Source organism: Camelus bactrianus, chromosome 5 (assembly GCF_048773025.1).
Source record: "Camelus bactrianus isolate YW-2024 breed Bactrian camel chromosome 5, ASM4877302v1, whole genome shotgun sequence".
In the NCBI taxonomy this organism is placed as follows: Eukaryota; Metazoa; Chordata; class Mammalia; order Artiodactyla; family Camelidae; genus Camelus; species Camelus bactrianus.
In genome coordinates this window covers 14,412,079-14,432,168 of record NC_133543.1, presented here as the reverse complement: position 1 = coordinate 14,432,168, position 20,090 = coordinate 14,412,079, and the positions used below count along the sequence as shown (strand labels likewise).

At 43.5% G+C, this 20,090-nt stretch overlaps 1 protein-coding gene across 2 annotated transcripts in view; it reads left to right on the top strand.

Moving 5' to 3' along the window:
• Positions 1-20,090, top strand: part of CNTNAP5 (contactin associated protein family member 5) — a 733,870-nt gene that overhangs the window by 634,110 nt on the left and 79,670 nt on the right. For both annotated transcript variants that reach the window (XM_045516101.2, XM_045516108.2), the window contains exon 19: positions 2,917-3,141. In XM_045516101.2, coding sequence (XP_045372057.2) covers positions 2,917-3,141 — 225 coding nt within the window. The remainder of the gene's footprint in view (positions 1-2,916; positions 3,142-20,090) is intronic.

Below are 20,090 nucleotides of genomic sequence, written 5' to 3'. Positions count from 1 at the left end.
AGTTTTTTTAATATGATGAAATATCCCTTCAGCATTCGGATTTCCAAGTGTTTCATTTATTTTCAGTTTGTATGAAGTTTTTTCTAAATCAACTACAGCCTGACTGATTTCTGTGTAACTGGTAGCCCATTCATTACCCAGGCCTGATCTTTATACTTATTCTAATTCTAAATCTAATTCATTTACTGTTATATAGACCAGCTGCTGTCGATCGCATCCCTACTGTGTGCTGTTCCTTTATAAACGTTCTTCCAATCCTTACAGCCACGGCAAGACTGAATTCATCCCTGTGTGCACTTGAATAACCCGAGGTGGAATGGGATCTTGTGAGAGATGTTGCTGATGTTGGTTATTGCGGCCTTGGCATGGCCTGAAGGTCATTGACAATCACTTTCAAGTGAAGATTTTTCTTCTATTTACCCCAGCGATTTTGGATGTTCAGATAAATCAATCACAGAACATAAACAGGATCAGAGAGTCTAAACTCTTAGATTATAAAAGAAAAGAAACAGAGTATAATCAAATCCAGGTTTTTGGCTGAATTTAGTTTAAAGTTGAAATTCACAATATCTAAACGATAAAAAATACTTCAAAGTGGGGCTAGGGGAGGAGGGGACACAGAAACTTAGTAGGACGTTTGTAGTTTAGAATATGCTTTTCATTTTAATTTCCTGTCCTGAGTATAAAGAAAAAAATGTAATACGAATGCCTGTATTTAATATGCTATTCATTACAAAATGCTCTGAATTATCCTTACATTTGAACACATACACCAACATCAAATAAAAGCCATTATTCTGTTAACCAGGGGATAAGAGCACAAAATGCAGGCCAAATGTCCCCGAGGTAATTCACATTAAGAAAAGTGCTTTAATCAAACTGATGATTAACTGGGCTCCTGTCACAAGTTTCTGCTGCAGATCTTTGCAATCAGGAGTACCGAGGTTGTAACCTGCATGAGAAATGCAAAACACTTTCCCTGAACCTTCAGTAAAAATGAGCCAGTATTCCCAATCTGCTAAGCCGTCTGCAAAAATATGCAACTTTAATTTCTTTGGCACTGTTACAGGTTGTTACAGTTTTCACCAAGGTAGAACAAATTTGCAATAGAATTAGAGAGCAAAAACCAGTTTGGATTATGTTCTAGGTGCCACCAACTTAATCAGAGAATTTCATGGGGAATTGGGGATATTCTACAGACCATTCAGGAGAAGGATAAATTAATCATGCCCATATAGATTCATGTTTATTGTACTCTTTTTATGACAGAGGTTTACTGCCACATTTCAGCTGTGTTATACCAAGGAAACTTTGCCCCCGACCCTGGTACCGTGCAGAGATAAAATCGGGAGTGAACTTAAGAACAGCCTTGATTGAAAGAAGAAAATATCTCAGCCTTTGAATACATGCACAATCATTAAACAGCTATATTACATAGAGGAAACTGGGATGGGTTTAGGTTAAATTCTCTTTGAATCTGGAGAGTCTATGGGTTTAATCAGTGTTGGCTAACTCTCTTAAGCTCTTTGACACATCCATCTAATTTATCCACATAGACATCCTGTTGAGGGAGTTGTGTTGCCTCCCATTGGCCAGACAAGAAAACAGTCCATAGAGCTGACTACCTTGCCTGGGACCACACAGCTAGCATGAAATCGAGTGAGTCTGAAGATCAGTGTTGAAGCCAAATCCTTGCTGGTCCCACGCAACAAAAATGGTAGCATTTGGAGTGAGGACATCAGAGAGGGAGGATGGCATGACTTGCCTGTTCCTGCTAATTGAATGTCATTGGCCTCTAGAAGCTTCCTTTCTCCACAGTGGTGGCAGAGTTCTACCCAACATGTTGGGCTATAGAAGTTGTTTCCCAGGGGAGAACCTACTTACCCAAGTCTTTGCTCTTTTTTTGGAACTCAACACCAATTCCTAGGAGCTGGTGGGCACCTGCCTGCAGGATCTTTTCTGGAGGGCTACTGAAATCCCTGGTACCTGTGCAGGCTGTATTTATGGAAGGTGATGGTCGAGGTCTTAGAGTGAAGTAGTCTCTGTGAGTTGTAATTTGGTGGAACATTGGGCATGGTTCTGAAAATCAGATTTTGGGAAGAAGATGGACAAAATGTGAAGATAAGAATGATCATAAACAACACGTTTATACTGTACAGCACAGGGAATCATATTCAATATCCTGTAGTAACTTACAGTGAAAAAGAATATGAAAACGAATATATGTATGTGACTAAACTGTTGTGCTGTACACCAGAAATTGACAAAACATGGTAAACTGACCATACTTCAATTAAAAATATTAAAATAAAAAAGACTGAACAAGTGGTTAAAACCAAATTCATCCTGTTTCCCCAGCCTTCCTCTCCTCTGTTTCCATGGGTCCCTGCACTTTATCTGACACCACAGAGAATGACTGCCTTCTGTCCCAGTGTCTTACTCCCAGTAGCTAAGAGCCCACTTAACATCTTCCAGACACACAAGAAAAACATCAGCCAGAATGGTTAGGATTTCTGTTCTGAAAGTAAGGTAATCCTGGTGAAATTTCTCTCTACTCTACTGGAGGCCGGGACATTTCATCTTTGCTTCTTGAGAAACCAGCCTGGCACATGATGGTTTTTCTGCAAATCTATGTTAGGCTGGACTGACATTTCACAGCACAAATCTGAGTTCTCTCTTTTAGCTGTGCAACCTTGTTCAAGGTGCTCGAACTTGGCAAGCCTCATGTTTCTCATTTGTAAATAGAAGTGATGATTTCTGCCACTTCAAAGTGATGGTGGGAAGCATATTCCAGAACTCTTGCAAAAACCCTCACACGGTAACTGGTTCATAGGACACCATCAACACGCTAGCATTGCTGTTCTGAAAACGCGACTAAATGTTTTCATATGTCTTTTCCTCTCTTCTATTTTGCAGAGGTTTCTGCTGTTTTTGAGGCTGGCACTTCAGTGACTTACAGGTTTCAAGAACCCTACCCGGTGACCAAGAACGTAAGCTTCTCATCCTCCGCAATTTACGCGGACGCTGCTCCATCCAAAGAAAATATCGCATTTAGCTTTGTGACAGCCCGGGCCCCCAGCCTCCTGCTCTTCATCAATTCGTCTTCTCAGGACTTCCTGGCTGTCCTGCTCTGTAAGAATGGTGAGTCCTGAGGGCACGAAGCCTGATGAGTGTCATTCTGGGCTGGAGAGACAGGAGATGCCCTCCAAATTCTGCGTAATTGCAACCTCAGTGTGGTCCCATCTGGGCAGCTTATTTCCAGATCTCCAGCCAAGCCTTTGACTGTACTTTGCCTTTATGATTTAAAGTTGGTATTCAGGACCCGTGTTGACGCATTCCTGAACTCTCGAATGCATTGACTTTAATTTGCCTCAACGGTGTAGCAGTAATTCTTTATTATTTATTCTGTGCTGGGATCCATTAAGTGGAAGGAGAAGATCGTAGGCGTAGCTGAGTTGCCGAAGGACACTCGTCACATATATCCTTTCTGGAGGGTTGTCAAAACACCTAGCATCTGTGCAGGCTGTATTAATGGAAGGGGATGGCTGAGGTCTTGCAGAGAAGTAGTCTCTGTGAGTCTTAACCTAGTGGAACATGGGGCTCGGTTGTGAGAATCAGATTTTGGAAAGAAAGTGGACAAAATGAAATATGTAAAGGTTAGAATAATCAAGGGACAGAACCCAATTCATAGAAGGGATGTTGAAGGGCATAGGTTTTGATGGCTGTTGGAGACTCTAGAAATTTCCCCTGCTCTGCTTTTTCTTGGGTTTATTCTTCTTTGTGCCATCTTGCTTTTCAACTATTTACGACATGGAAAATTGAGAATGATGTGTGAGCCCCAAGCAAGGATCCAAACTGGTGGACCTGTGGGTTGAATCGGCCCTGATTTACAATAATAATAATAGCTAACTCCATGTCACAGGACTCCTTCCCTCTAAAAGCAACATGAACTTTACAAAACAGAAACAGACTCTCAGACATGGAAAACAAACTTATGGTTACCAGGAGGGGAAGGGAGTGGGAAGGGATAAATTGGGAGTTCAGGATTTGTAGATACTGACTACTATATGTAAAATGAATAAACAAAAATGTCTTACTGTACAGCACAGAGAACTATATTCAATACCTTGGAATAGCCTATAATGAAAAAGAATATGAAAAGAAACATGTATATGTTTATATATATCTGTATCTATATATACATGTGTGTATAACTCAATCTCTGTGTTGTACACCAGAAATTAACACAACATTGTAAATCGACTATACATCCAACAAAAAAATTAAATAAAATAAAAAATAAAAGCAACATGGAAGGGAAGGGGAAAAAAAGGATCTAGATAGATTAGGATTATGAATGGTCATTCCAAGACTGTCTGGTCTTGAAAGACTATAAGAGAAAAGGAAAACATTATGGGTTATTAGTTAGATCTCTTATTTATTAGCAGACCTTTGTCTGATTAGAACCAGTATATCAACATGTCAGTTCTTAAACCTGGCGCCTGTAATGTCTCTGAAAGGTCAGTAAGGATGGCTGAGGACACTGAGGCATGGACTCACTGATTCACATAGGCCAGCCAGCTAATTCATGACACAGCTGGGAGCGGAAGCCAGGTATCTTGGTAATCAGCCCAGCGATCTTTCCTCTAAAGGAGGTCATCCTGCTCTCATGTGCTTGGACTGTGTTAAGATGGTTACAGAGCACTGAGAGGCAAGATTTCCCCCAAAGCATCTTTTGGGTGTGGTTCTGCAGACATACTGGCACCTGTAGGTTCGTGTTCATGGATACAGACAGTGCATCATAAAAATATATCAGATTACATGTATATTACTTCATATACTTTGTTATATTATAACATATGTATTTTAAACTCTACCCTGGACACCATTCTAATTAATGTACAGAGCTGTGTCATTAGTGGTGTTAATATAATCAGTATCTTACAGTTGCAGAAACCAAGACATACAGGCATTAAACATCTTGTTTACAATCCCACAGCCAGTAAGAGAAGTTTGGGAATTCAATCCGCCCTTCCTAAGTCTAGTAGGTATGTTTAACCACAAGAGATAAACTAAGAGTGTTATTTATTTTTCAAAAGATTGCATATTTTTTATATATTTTTATTGAAGTACAGTCAGTTTACAATGTTGTGTCAATTTCTGGTGTCCAGCACAATGCTTCAGTCACATAGGAACATACATACATTTGCTTTCATATTCTTTTTCACCATAAGTTACTGCTAGATATTGAATACAGTTCCCTGTGCTGTACAGTATAAATTGCTGTTTGTCTATTTTATATATAGTAGTTAGTATCTGCAAATCTCCAACTCCCAACTTATCCCTTCCCACCCGCTTCCGCACTGGTAACCACAAGTTTGTTTTCTATGTCTGTGAGTCTGTTTCTGTTTGTAAATAAGTTTGTTTGTCTTTTGTTGTTCTTATTTTAGATTCCACATATAAGTGATAGCATGTGGTATTTTTCTTTCCCTTTCTGGCTTACTTCACTTAGAATGACATTCTCCAGTTAAATAACTTTCCTTTCCTTATTTTGGGAAGGCCTTCTTGAATTTTGCCTTATCCTCTATTTTCTTATACTTTAAAGTCTCAGTTCACTGAAAGCTCTACCTGACCCCATAGGCATTTACATGTTTTGAATCCTGACTAGGAGCAAGAAGCAAGGAGATATGTGTGGCTTGCAAATTTGTTTAAGCTTAGATCTCAGGGGTAGTGTAGAAGTACCAGCCTTTCAGCTCCGTCTAAGATACAAGAAATGGGCTCCAAGGCGCTGGTAGTAACAGAGTGCCCCCCACTCCCCTCACTCAGTTCAGAGACTGACTGTTCCCGCCCACCTCGCCCCGCCCCAGTTGCTCTAGGGAACACTTGTTGTAGGAGTGATAGAGGAAAAATGTGGGGCGAGAGGATGGTCACGTCCCAGGTCTCAGTCAAGTCCCTGGGATGTGCCCTCCCACATGAGGGTCCTTGGCTTTGCACAGGAAATAATTCAAGAGTGAGTGACAGTTGAGTTAAAGTAGACTTATTCAGAGAGATACACACTCTGTAGACAGAATGCAGGCCATCTTAGTCAGAAATGAGAAAGGCCATGAGGTGCGGGGGGTTGTCAGTTTTTATGAACTCGGCAACTTCATATGCTAACAAGTGGGAGGACTGTTCCAACTACTTTGGGGAAGGGGCTGGGATTCCCAAGGACTGGGCCATCACCCACTTTTTGACCTTTTTATGGGTAGTCTTGAAACTGTCCTGGCACCTGTAGGAGCGCCATGTAGCTGCTATTGAATTCCAGTGAGTGTATATTGAAGCTCACAGTCCACTGGGAGTCGAATCATCCGCCATCTTGGTGCTAATGGCTGTGTCGTTCCTTTAATGGCTATGCCCTGCCCCCTTCCCTCCTGGCTCATAGTGGTGCTGGCTGGCTCAGTGATTTAGGATCCTGGGGCTTTTCCTGACATCTCTTTCTACCACAGAAACATGGCTAAGATGTGCGCTCAGTCATTCCTCCTTTCCTTAATGCCGGAGTGATGACTAGTCTTGCTGCACATTATCAGGAACTGCGGAGACCAACAAAGACACACGGGACGCAGGATACAGTGCTGTCTTAACACAATAAGGAAAAAGAGACTCAAAAGCCACCTTACAGTTTTTGGAAGATGATTTAGATACACCAGCTGCCCAGATTTCTCAAGCAATCTCGCTGGAAGTTAGATTTTGCCTAACATTAAGGATGCATCTGCTAAGAATTAAGGAATTATAGCAGTAGCATAAATACCTTGTATGACACTGAATTCCTTGTCATGAGAGGGGTCTTTGAATAATAGTTAAATGATGATTTGTTGGAGAAACTATAGTGAGAATTCCAGCAGCGGTTGGCAGAGAAAAATCATCTTTGAGTTTCTTGCCAAATCTTATTTTTTGTGAGTCTCCATTTCCTTCCTGTGTAGTCTTACATTCATATTTCTTTCCGCAAGGGCTCCATTTGCAGACTTGGAAATGCTTCTATGAGGGATTAAGAATTGGTCTCCTTACAACTTGTTGCAGAAGTTTCACAGTATTAGGCCACCTGCCTACCTGCCAGTGACGAATATGGGGGGCACTGCATTGTAACAAGCTAGAAATATTTTGAATACAACTAACTTTGGTACGTTTTAGTGGAAACGTACCTCTAAAAACATTCATGGAAGTGAAGAGTATTTACAGATTGAAAAAAAAAAAAGATCAGGAGAACAAAGGCAGTAAAAGGTTAACTTGGGAAAGTCTCTGGAAGTGGTTTTAGGATGAGATTGATGCCCATCTCTCCGAGGTGGTGTAAGAGTTTTCTGTTGGTACAAGTTTTTGACCTTACTTTGATTTAAGACACTTTTGGGAGTCTGGTGGAAATTATGAGGACAGGGTCACTCTTAAAAGGAGTCTATTTTGTTCTTCCCAAGAGGAAGAAAATGCCTATGGCCCCATTATACAAGATGGCTCCAATTTCAGTTCTCAGGGTGAAGAAGCCAGGGCGTGGGGGCAAGTGGATGAACTGTGTAAATCTTGAGCAGAATTCTTGGCAAATGTCTTTAGTAAGGATGTGCAGGCCAGAGAAGCAAGAGCAGTGTGATTCAAAGCCATGCGGATGGGTCCCTCCCTGGCTGGGTTGGATACAACGGCCTTGGAATTCTTCTTCATCCTTTATCATTGTTCTCGACTTTTCTCCAACTAGAGACATTCAGGGTGAGGGGCTGCTGTCTTTGCAAATGAAAGCAGGTTCTTCCTAAAGGAAAACAATGGTTTTAATTTCTCAGATAGAAAAAGAGTGGCAGAAAGGAAGGCATTTTGGGGTCAGAGAGTCAGAAGACGTGAGACAGAAAAATGGGGCCAGAGGATGAATGGTTATGTCCCAAGTCTTGGTTGAATCCCTGGGATGTGCCCCGCCGAGTGAGGGTCCTTGGCTTCACTCAGGAAGGAATTCAAGCCATAGAAGAGTGAAGATAGATTTATTCAGAGAGATGCACACTCCATAGACAGAGTGAGTGCAGGCCATCTCAGAAGGCCAGGGAGGCTACGAGGCGTTGGGATGTTTAGTTTTTAAGGGCTGGGTAGCTTCATGTGCTAACAAGTGGGAGGATTATTCCAGCTGCTTTGGGGAAGGGGGTGGGATTTCCAGGAACTGGGCCATTACCCACTTTTTGACCTTTTACGTTCAGCCTCAGAACTGTCCTGGCACCTGTGGGAGGACCATTTAGCACCTATTATATTTCAGTGAGCGTATACTGAAGCTCAGGGTCTACTGGGAGTTGAATCTTCCGCCATCTTGGTGATAGTTTCTGTGTCATTCTTTCAATGGTTGTGCCCTGCCCCCTTCCATCCTCTCTCAAAAGGAAACTTCTCAGAGGCATGGCAGTTGGGGGACAATGGGCATTTGAAGAAGGAAAAGGGTCTAGGGAAGGAGATGTTCTAAAGACACACTTAACTTTCTCAGCATCTTATTGAGTGATGGCTCTGCCTTCTGTATGGTACCAGGGAGATCGCCTTCAAGCTCATCTGTAACCAATATTCACAGAGCATCTACTGTGTAGCAGGCACTATTTCATGGACCAGAGAGACAGAGATAGACAGGCTCCTATCCTGCCTTTAAGATCAGTCTGGGAACAGAGATCCAAAACAAATAAGGACCACAATGTGTCAGAGATGCTTGCCTAGAGGTCTGTTCTAGCTGCAGTGAACAGTTCTTCCTGGAAAGTCTTCAGAAAAGTCTTCATGGAGATAGTGACCCTTGAATTGGTCTATGAAAGATAAATCAGTGTTCTCTATGCAGATACTATATTTTTTAATAAAATAAGTTGTTCCTTTGATTGGTCCTCATTTTCCCTTTTTTATTCCCATTGTTGAGATATATATATTTTATTCCAATCAATTCCCTTTTCTACTCTCTCATCATCTGTCCTTCTTGGCTTCTTGATGGTAGAAATTTTAAAAAATTGAATTTAGAATATGTGATAATTCTAAGACCATCGATCTGTGATGAAATCACTTGTGTACGAAATCCAAGCAGAGTTCCCAGGTCACCTCCCCTTGGTGGCTGCTCAGGTGCCCTCCAGCACCAAATGGCATGTCTGACTTTGCTTCAGCGTTTTCTTTTTATCAGTCTTTTCTCAATATATACATTCATGAGATGCACTGTCTGCCTGTGTGATTGCACACACCTTGGAAGGAATAATGATGAACCCAGACACTTCACATTTGGAACAGACTGGCTCCAGGGAGATGGGGATAAAGAGGAAGCCAGAGAGGGAGTGTCTTCCAAGTGCAATCCTCAACAGTGTCTAGCTTGGGCTAGGGTGACCCTAGAACCTCCCTGCCTTGGCTGATTCTCCCAGGAGAGCTTCAAAGCTCCCTGCTGTCCCCACCACCCACCTTCTGACCCTGGCAGGTGCTGGGGTTCCTCAGAGCAACAGGAATGTTGATAAATAGCCCAAGAGAAGCAGGCCACAGAAGGCTTGTCTTCTTGGCCCTAATCAGCCCTGATCACCTCCATCTCTGGGCTTGTGTCAAGCATCACTTGGATGCTTTGAATTTAAAGTCCCCAAGTCTTTTGATATCTCCCAGACTGTGTTTTAATCGGTTCACTTCTTACACTTCTGAGCTTTCCAGCCCTCTCTGGCTTGGGGACGCCAGGTGTCTCCTCCAGCCCACAACAACGTGGCTGTGACACACTGTGACCTTGAGAGATCTCTTCTCCCTCTGGAGGAGGGACAGTGACATGGGCAGGAGCAGATGGCATCTCCAGTTCCACGTAGTTGGTCCACGTGCCGAGGGGTGGGTCTGAGAGGAGAGATGGAGCCATGATGGGTACGCCTGAGTTCAGGGCATCGTTCTCGACTCTTTGCTGTAGTGGGTCTGTTCATTCGTGGGGTGCTCACTGGTCCTTGAAGGTTACTGTGGACTGAATCATGACCCCCTAAAATTCATAGGTTAACCCCCTGATTCAAGTGTGCTGGATTTAGAGTAAGAAGGTAACGAGGTTAAATGAGATCATAAGGGAGCCCTGATCTGATAGGGCTAGTGTCCTTGCAGACACCACTGCTGTCTCTCTCTCTCTCTCTCTCTCTGTCTCTCTCATCTCTGTTACGTGGAAACACGGTGAGCAGGTGGTCAACTTCAAGCCAGGAGAAGAGCCCTCACCAGATACTGAACTGGCCAGCACCTTGGCTCTGCTGGCCTCCAGAACTGTGAGAAAATAAAACTCCGTTGTTTGGGTCACTCAGTCAACAGCATTTTGAAATCGCAGCTCAGTCAGGCTAAGAGTAAGCTCAGATGAGATCGTGCAAGTGGACGTGCCCCGTAGGCTGTAAAGCACAAAACACATTGTGTTGCCTTATTGATGATAATAAACTAGTATGAATGATCTGCATGCTTGGGTTATCACGAATATAAAACGCCAGGTTTGGGATAACTGGGATTAAACGTGAATACACAGCCGACATGCCAGTCACCCCTTTCCTAGAGGCAGGGCACCAATGAGCAGGGCGTTCGCCTGAGGACGGCGGAAGATGAGACACAGGGTGTCCGCCTGGCACTGCAGCTGCGGTCACTAGGCGTGGACAGCAGCTTGTAATATAGAAAAATGTGAAATGGAAAAAAATAACTTAAAGAATGGCTTTCCCTAATACCCTCTGAACCAGACCTTTGGGAAACTTGTCTGATGTTTCTAAAGGAAAGACAGAGAGAGAGTGAATGCAAGAATAGGGCTGATGGAGAGTTGGGGAGATCTGCTCGCCACAAGGCCAGGCCCAGCAGGACACAGCTGCGGAGACAGTTAAGCACTTGGCAAACTCTTTCTCCAACCCCAACCTCTCGCTGTGGAGCGAGTGAGGCGGCATCGAGGAAACCAAAATAGGGAAAGAATGGCTCCCGAATCACCATTGGTAGTTTCCAGGTGAAGAGCAGACATCAAAGACTGCCATGGAAATAAGGCTAATGACAAAAGAAACAGATTTCAATGCACTCTACAAGCATCTATTTGATACCTACTGCCTTCCTTGGCCAGGGCTGCCATAACAAAATGTCACAAACTGGACGCCTAGATCTACGGAAGTGTGTTTTCTCACAGTTCTGGGGACGGAAAGTCTGAGATCCAGGTGCCAGCAGGGGCGGAGTCTCGGGGGAGTTCCCCTCCTTGGGTTGCAGGTGCACTTTCTCCCTGTGGCCTTTGCTCAGTGGGTGTTTGAAGAGGGAGGTGGGGAGTTAGAGAGGGAGAGAGAGCTCTCCAGTGTCTCTTCTGAAAAAAAAATAAAATCTTCCTGTTAGATCAATGCTCCACCCATATAACTTCATGTGATTATAAGTACTTCTTTAGAGGCTCTGTCTCCAAATATAGCCACATGGGGGGTTAGGGCTTCAGCACAGGAATTTGAGGGGGATGAAGCACTCAGTCCCTGATGCCTGTCATGAGCTAGATCTTGTCCTGTGTGCTCAGAATCATGACTAGGGTGTAGCTGGCTTCAGAAAGTTTCCTGAGGTCAGCTTCCATGTATAAGTGATCTTTGTAATGTTGGCATCTTGCAGAGTACCCTACACATAGTTGGCTTTGGTGTTCTTGGACTGAATGATGTATTTTGAATCCAGTAGGAGAAGATACAGACCCAGCAAGCGTGGGAATACCTCACACACTCCATGAAGAGTCTTTACAGGATGACAGCAGGGCCAAATTGGGGAGAGAGAGCAGCTCCTCCCAGTGGATCACCAAAGATACCTTAGTGAAGATTGTCATGAGTATACATTCTATTCATTGAGTATTAATGTCCTCAAAAATGTTTTCCCTGAGATTCTATTCTGTCACCTGTAATACACAGGGAGAGGCAGTGCCATCTGGGCAGCGGGGCTCTGTGGAGCTGGCTTACTTCGGTTGTATTTTCTGAAGGCTTTTGGGTCGTCTCAGCTTGGACTTTCCCAGTTTAGACAACTCTTCAGAAATTTCCCAGGAACTGAGCGACCCTGTGCCATCTCGTCAAGGCCAGTTGCTGACAACCGCAGAGTGAGAAGCAGGAGAATTTTGCTCTGTTCTTAGGCTTCGTTGTTTTTGAGACGAGGGATGGCGTGTGCTGCCAACCTGGGCTCCGTCATGTGTGAATCGGGGATAATTGCAGGGGTCAAGGGTCTCGCTGTGCTGGTGTTGAGGATAATGAGATCCCGTGTGCAGAGGGGCTGAGGGAGCTCAGACGAAAGATGTGGGATAAATACAAAGAAGGGTTATCGCCAAACAGGCCAAAGAGCTGGCAGGTAACTGAGCCACCTTGATGTTCCTGTTTCAAGCTTGTGGAGAGAACAGGGGGCGGCATATTTACCTTACGGATTAGAATTCTAATTAGAGGCTTCAGGATGAAGGAAGTAGCTGAAGTCTGTGTGAAAAAAGCTTTTCTCAGAAAAAAAAAAAAAAAAAAGACATTTCTCTTCTCCTTTGCCCACTTGACCTGTAAACACTCACGTCTTGGGATGCGGGACAAACTCAGCAGGAAGCCCACACTCAGGGCTCGTTCAGTTCTCTGTGCAGTTAATTGCCTTCTGTGCAGCAAGTGGGCCCTGGATTGTCATTGTTTCTCTTCATTTAAAGATATTGATAATGAGTTTCCACTATAATGAGAAGCTTGACCTCTTGATGCTTAGAAGTGAAGGCTCTGGAAACAGGATGCCGTATTCTTGTGCAGTCGTGAGGACAAGGAGGACCCGGTCTCCACCTTGCAGTGCAGTGGAAGTTTCTGCCCTTGACCTCCCAGCCGGAAAACAGCTGACAGCAGCCAGCACTTTCAAAGTGCCCCTTGTGTGCCGAGCTGCGCTTCCAGCACCTGCTTACACCCGTTCGCTCAGTTCTGACACAATGGCTGTGGAGTTGTGTGCACCCACTTTTCCCCATTTTACAGATGAGGGTACTGAGGCACAGAAAGGTTAGTGACTTGTTCAAGAAGACACAGCTGAAGCGGTGAGGCTGAACAGCCCCGCTCATCTCACTTGTCATGCTGTGAACTCTTCTGCTCGCTGCTCTGAACCCTCCTTCTACTGTGTGAACAGCTCTGTGGAACCTGTCGGCTTCTCTGGTATTTGTGCTGGCTTCCAGGTACTTTGTGCGCCTGTCAGGAATGCCATGCTCACTTCACAGTGCCTGCCTTGCTGATGGAACGCTACTTAAAATATGGACGAGGAGGTGGGGATAGAGCTCAGTGGTAGAGTGCATGCTTGGTGCACATGAGGTCTTAAGTTCAATCCCCAGCATCTCCATCAAGGGGTCGGGGGGGGAATTGCACCAGACAAAAATGATGGGGCAAAATACCAGGAGCTCTAAAACCCCATTGGAATATTTAGAAAGGCATGGCCAACAAAAGAGGTTGCCAGATAGCTCTTATATTTGGTAAAGTGTACTTTGCTGTGTACTGAGGCACATAGGACCAGCAGGTGGAAAGAAAATACCATTCGATGCCAATTCCTATGATGCAAGTTGTAGGGTGCAGCTCGAGCCCCCCACTCTGAGACCAGCCAACTAAACATGGCGACCACTCTTCAGTGGAAATTTTGAAATGAAACAGCACATGGGAGGGGTGCTACTTTCTCAAAACAAGTGATTTTATAATTATTAATAGAATTCCGCAAAATTTGGGGGGGTTCAGAAAAATTACACATAAGCAAGGCATGTTCTTATTTATTTAAACATGGAGGATGAGTGCGCCAATATATTGTCAGTCTCTTCTTAAACTCCTCCACGATGACATAAAGAAGTGAAAAACTACAAGAGAAAAGGTAGGAACTCACGAAGACAAAGAACAAAAGAGAGAACTCAGGATGGGTTAGAGGTTCAAAACAGTTTTGAAAATTGGGCAGCAGATGGAGGCAGAAGCTGCCTCAGGTCTCTGCGAAGGCGTGGGAGAGGTTCAGACTTGGGCTGTTTGTACATCAGAGAGGCTCTGCTGAGACATGGAGCTGGGGGAAGTGGGCTGAAGCTTTTACATGGAGCTCTTGTCCCTAGACCCACTTTTCCATGTCCAGCCAGGTAAGCAAGTCCTTCCTCTTCCATCTCAGGAGACCAGAGGTTTATTCTGTAGCATACAAGAACTGGACCCAGTGGGGTCAAGAGTTGAGAGAGAAGAAAGACTAAAGGTAGCAAAAAAGTGACACTCTGTGCCCTGGGCTGGGGACCCCTCGCATTATTTTTTGCCCTCTTTCGAGAGCCCTTGAGTGAGAGTTTTCCATCTCCATGCAAGAGATGAAGAATTTTTTTCGTAGAAGAACCGAACAGCCCCATTAGGAATATGTGTAATAACTAAAATGTTAGAGATGCTCCCTAAAAAAAAAGTTTACCCATATCATGACCTGAGAGTGAAGCCCAGCTATTGAAAAAACTCAGCCCCTGCGCAGTGGAATCTTCAGTCCAGTTTGTAACACCTCAGTCATAAGTGCGAACAGATAACAAGGACCATCAGATGCTCCCATAAAACCTCCGACAGGAAAGATGAAGCTCAAAGTGAACAAACACAGATAATTGAAGGAAACAGGGACAAGGCAGGAGGCAGACAAAACATTGAAACCATCTTCAGAGAAGGAGGAGACATTGTCAGCCAACTATATTTCAGTAAAAAGAAGAAGTAGGGGAATCTATAAAACCACGAAGCAGGAACATGGTGCTTTAAAATAAAACTAGCAAAGAGAAAGAAAGGACTCTGAAAATGCAACAGAGGAATCGTTTAAGGACCTGGAAAATTGGAAAATACAATTTGAGAAATCTCCCAGGAAGCTGAGCAAATCACAGAAAAAAAGTAGACAGTATGAGAGCAGAAGAGAAAATCAGAGGGTCGAACAGCACGTTTTGATGTCTAATAAGATTTACAGAAAGAGAGAATAGATGGAGTGGAGACATGAGCAAAGATGTGATTTAAAACACTTTCTAGAGTGAAATAAATCTGATCTAAAAGTGTGCTATCCTCCACAGCACAGTGAGCAGAAGATGCACAAAGGCAAAATCCTTTATCTGCTAAACATGGGATCAGGACTCGGGCTAGTATTCAATTTCTTAACAGAAACACTGGCACTTTGAAGATCATGGAAGAACATCCTCACAATTCTAAGGGAAAATGGGTTTCAAACTAGGACTCTACGCTGCATCAAGTGATTAGTTGTGTGTCATGGAGAAATAAAAAGAATTTGTACATAAAAGGGCAGAGATATCTCAGGTCATCCTTTCAACCTTCCTAAGCACCTTTACTAAGATGCCACATGATTCAAATGTATTTGTTAACTAATGTTATGTAAGAATCACCCCTGAATTGAGCACCTTCAGACTACAAACATCTAAAGCCTCACGTGGTTCTGTGAGAGGTCAGGAGTCCGGCACGGGCTTGGCTGCATGATTCTGGCTCATGGTCTCATGGTCGCTCATGGAATCAGACTCTTGGCCTGGCCTTCAGGGAAGAGAAGGGACTGGACCACCTTCCTCCAAACTCCGTTGTGTGACTGTGGACAAGAGTTTTCCGCTCTTTGCTCTTAGACTTTGCAAAACTGCAGAGTCAAGTCAGTTGCAAAGACAAGTCAAAGACAGGGCTGCACAGACAAGTCAGTTGGCTTCACCCCAACCGAGAAAGGAGTGATGGAGGGAGGAAGGCGGAGGGGAGAGCAAGTGAGCAAGAGAGAGATACACAAAAGGAGAGTGCTTCAGGCAGAAATCAAAATCTTTTAGAGCCTAAACTCAGCCCGGAAACATAGTGTAGCATGTGGGGGGAGCTTCCATATGAATACTAGGAGGCAGGAGTCATCCGGGGGCCATCATAGGACCCGCCTGCCACCCTGTGCTTCACCCAAAGGAAGCAGAATTTTCAAAAGAAAGATATGGGGTCCAATAAATAGGTCACACTCTGCAGAGCAGGAAGGTAATTTCAGGATAACGGCTATGGTCAGGGCCAGTGGTTCTCAACTATAGGCGGGATTTGCCCCCCCTGCCAGGGAGTGCATGACACTGTTAGGAGACGTCTGTAGTTGTCAGGATGAGAAGGGCTACTGGTGTATAGTGGACCGGAGGTGGAGATGCTGAGATGCTGTTAAACATCTTAAAGACTCAACGCAGTCACCGCCCCGCCCCCACCCCACACAAGTACACAGAATTATCTGGCCCAAAAAGTCAATAGCTTTGAGACTGAGAAAACTGGGCCTAGAATGAGGCATACCGACAGAGGGTTTTAACATGAGGACTCTTACAGAAAACCTGCAAGTAATAGATACCAGCAAAGGATATTTATGTCAGAAAACCAACCTGTCTAAAACCATGGTATACCTGTATTAGAGGCATAGGGGACAGGGTCCGAGGAAGGTAATTCCTCCATGTCAGAAGGCAAAATATAATATCTGAAATTTGTAAGTCAAGAAATAGTGATATTTTTAATAAAATACATTTGAAGGAAAATAGCAAGAAAACTAATAGAACTAAAAGAGGAGGCAGGTTAAGGACAGGAAGTGTTGGGGAAGGGGTGACTTCCTCATCTTAAGCCTTTTTACACTATTTGACTTTTAAGATGTATAATGTTCATAAGAAATCATTAAAAGCATGAAAAAATCCATTGTTTGAATATAAAGAAAGAGGTGTACAGTTTAGCTGATGAAAAACGGGTCCTTCCCCTCACCGATAGATGCACTTAAAGGCTATCGGCTGAAGACATCTCAGATGCTTATCTGCACAGTTGCACACGATACCCCGTTTCCATGGCTTCCATTAGTGAACTGAGTCCTTCAGTGAATAAATGGAAGAATAAATGAAATAAATTTAATCAGAAACAAGTGATTCTATTTCTTTGATGGTTAAGTTCACTTTATTAAGTGGTCCATGTCCAGACTACTACGAAGTGGCCCCATTGCCTGATCTGTTTCAGACCTTAACTTCCATGCACTTCATGGAGTGAGTAATGCTTCTGGGTGCTTCCTCTGACTTTGACTTTATGCTCTAAGGGGCACGTCTGCTTGCATCATCTCCTCTGGGCTTTGCCTTCGTCTGACTGAGCCGCGATAACAAAATACTGTGGGTACTGTGTCCCTAGCCTGCCCTTTCAATGTTGGCTTTCTTGTGGCGGTTCTGGCTTTTTTGGGGAGGAAAGACAAACCCTCACTGAGATGGATTATTCATTCTCATGACTTCAGTTAGCTCTCATGGAGATTCTTTGTGACTTTAAGAGAATTGTCTTAAGTGTTTGAGCCAACTTCGCCTGGCTGTCCCATAGACTCCCCCAACTCCGTGTGTCCCCAGTTGACCCCAAGCTTAACCCTGCCTCCCAACACACACACACATGTGCGCGCACACACACACACAGAGCCAGATATTCTCTTGCTTGAGTTTCCCCTTTCTCAAGAAGTGCTCTACGTTTACCCAAGTCAGAACGATGCCTCACCCATGTCTTCCTCTTCCTCGCCTCCCCAGAGTCCATCAGTCACCAAGGTGTGTTCCGTCTCCTTGCATTGCACCATAGTTACTTCCTCAGGCTCTTTTATACCTGTCCGATTCTTTTCATTCCCACTATGATCATTAGCCTCGTTCTGACCTCCCTAATCTCAGAATCAGATTATTGCAAAGGTGTTCCAACACTTCTCACAACCCTTAGGCCTGTGCATTTTGACTCATTCTCTATTCTGACCAGGATGATCTTTTTAAAGTTTAGATATATGGGTATGCCACTCATTTTTGATAGCTCCTCACTGCCCTTGGGCTTATTTCCAAACTCCGCAATTCCAGGTTCTTGCTTTCCTATGAAGTTTCAATTTTTATTATCCTCACACCTCACTGGACCCTCTACCCGTATTGAGTTACACTCTGATTATTGAATAAATCATGTTCTGTTTCACGTCTGGGTCTTTGTATATTTTTACCTTCCCTTGAAACATGCTTTCCTTTCCCACCTTCATTCCTTCTTTGCTGGCCAACTCTTGTTTCTTCAAGTCTAAGTTTAATGTCACTTCTGGGAAGCACCCCTGGTTCCCTTCCAAAGACTATGTTAAGTGCTCTCTTAATGGACTTCTGCAACAGCCTGATACACACCTTTTCACAACCTCTGTTGACTTCTCGGATCCCCCACAATGACACTAACTCAGGGACCAGGGCTGCTCCAGCACCATTCGGGGGCCCCATGTCTGCACGTGATAAATGCGCCACCATTACAGACAACATTCTCCAGTGACATTGCTTGAGAGCTTTTAATGACAATAGAACACATTTTCTTCTCAAGCAAAGGGCCTTTTTAGAAGTATATTCTAATGGTTCATCTTTAAAAGAGTTCACTGTCTCATCTTTGCGGTTCACTAAAGCACAGTCAAGAATCAAGGGAAATAAATGAAATTGGATAACAAATTTACTTAAAAGCATGAATGAAGCTAAAATGGGAGAAATACTTTAAAAAGCAGCAGATAGTAAAAACAGATTACTCTTATCCTCTTATTTCTAATTTGGTTAGGTATTTTTCCTCTCCAAGTATATTAGAGGTTCTGAGGAAAAACATCTTAAAAGGGAGGCAATTTGAAATAGATAAAATACTGCCTTAAAAAAAAAAAAAAGAAAATTGTGCTCTACATCTGAAATTGACATAACATTGTAAACTGATTGTAACTCAATTTAAAAAAAAAAAGATAGAGAAAAAAATATGATGGAGTCATTGGCTCTCTGATGGTCATGCTCTTGGGTTTTTAGTTGTCTGAGTTGCCATCTGTAGGTGGGACGTCTAGAAAGACAAACGAGATTAAAGATGAAGCACCTGATGGTGGAAATAAAAGCACAACAATAAAAGTCAAAGAAACAGCACACGTAACCCCCTGTGAGGGCCCTAATTTCCAGCTCTCTGTAGCAATAACTAAGTAAGCTTGAGTGTCCTAAAACACAGGCTGCCGACATTTGTCAGGCTTTTCAACAAATTGGCAATGAAAGACCAAATCTGTGCGAGGTGGGAGATACAGCAGCACACAGCCAAAGAAACTTGAGAAATAAACACTAGTTTCGTGGCTGAATTTTTTTTTTTTTGATAAAGTAATAATCCTCTCTAATCTTTCTCCAGCTGAAAATAACCACCGATCTTGGTGCCGGCAGTTTAATTTTGTTGGCTGTCTTTGTCTTAACAAACATATTTAGTAGAGTCTGGAATATCATTTTGTGCTGGAAGCTGAAGCCTGGGTCATGCCGAAGCCGGGCAAAGGCAATAAATCAAAGACAAAGAGAAAAGGAATAGAAATGGGCCATCAGAAGTGTATTTCCCCAGAGCCGGGGAGCTTTCTTCTCCTGCGGGCAAGTGTATTGCATCAGGCACGTCTTCCTGTGAGGCACCTGTGTTGTGATGATAATGACTTATGTCCACATCACACCCTGGTTGGCATTGCTCCAAAGTGCTCAAGAAGCATCGATGGGAAATACATGCTGAAAATAGCACCATGGAATTATACAAGCCCAGTTTTCTCTCCTCCTTTTCTTTTCCTCCTCTAAGATCTTTCTTCCCAGAAGTTTTCCCGAGATGCCCAAACTTAGTCTCTACCGCTTGTTTCCCCATTTGTGTCTCACCAATTAATAATTGACTTTTTAAAGGGTAAGAGACCTTTAAAACGTTATATATATTTTAAATTATGAAACCAGGATTAAGGTACTTCATGATCTATGGTTGCCAAATTGGTTCTTGTTGAAAACGGGTTACAGAGAAAGAATGTTGAGGTGTTTATGGGATGTTTGCTCTACTTTTAGCAGCACAAAGGGATAAAAATCACTGTGCTAAAAATCCAGGAAACTGGGTTCCTGAATGAGTTTTCCACTGCTAACTAATACCTTTCCACTAACTCAGTGGCTTACAAGAACACCTGCTTTGTATCTCAGCCTCTTGGGTCTAGATTCCAAGCGCTGTTTCTCTGGATCTTCTGTTCAGTGTCGGGTGGGCTGTGTTCTCATCAGTCTCCACTGGGGAAAGATCTGCTTCTAAGCTTCCATGAGTTGTTGATAGAATTCAGTTCCTTGGGGTTTTAGGATTGAGTTCCTGGTGTTTTGCTGGTTGTCGAGTAGGCATTGCTGTCAGTTCCTAAAGGTGGCCCAGGGTTCCTGGCCA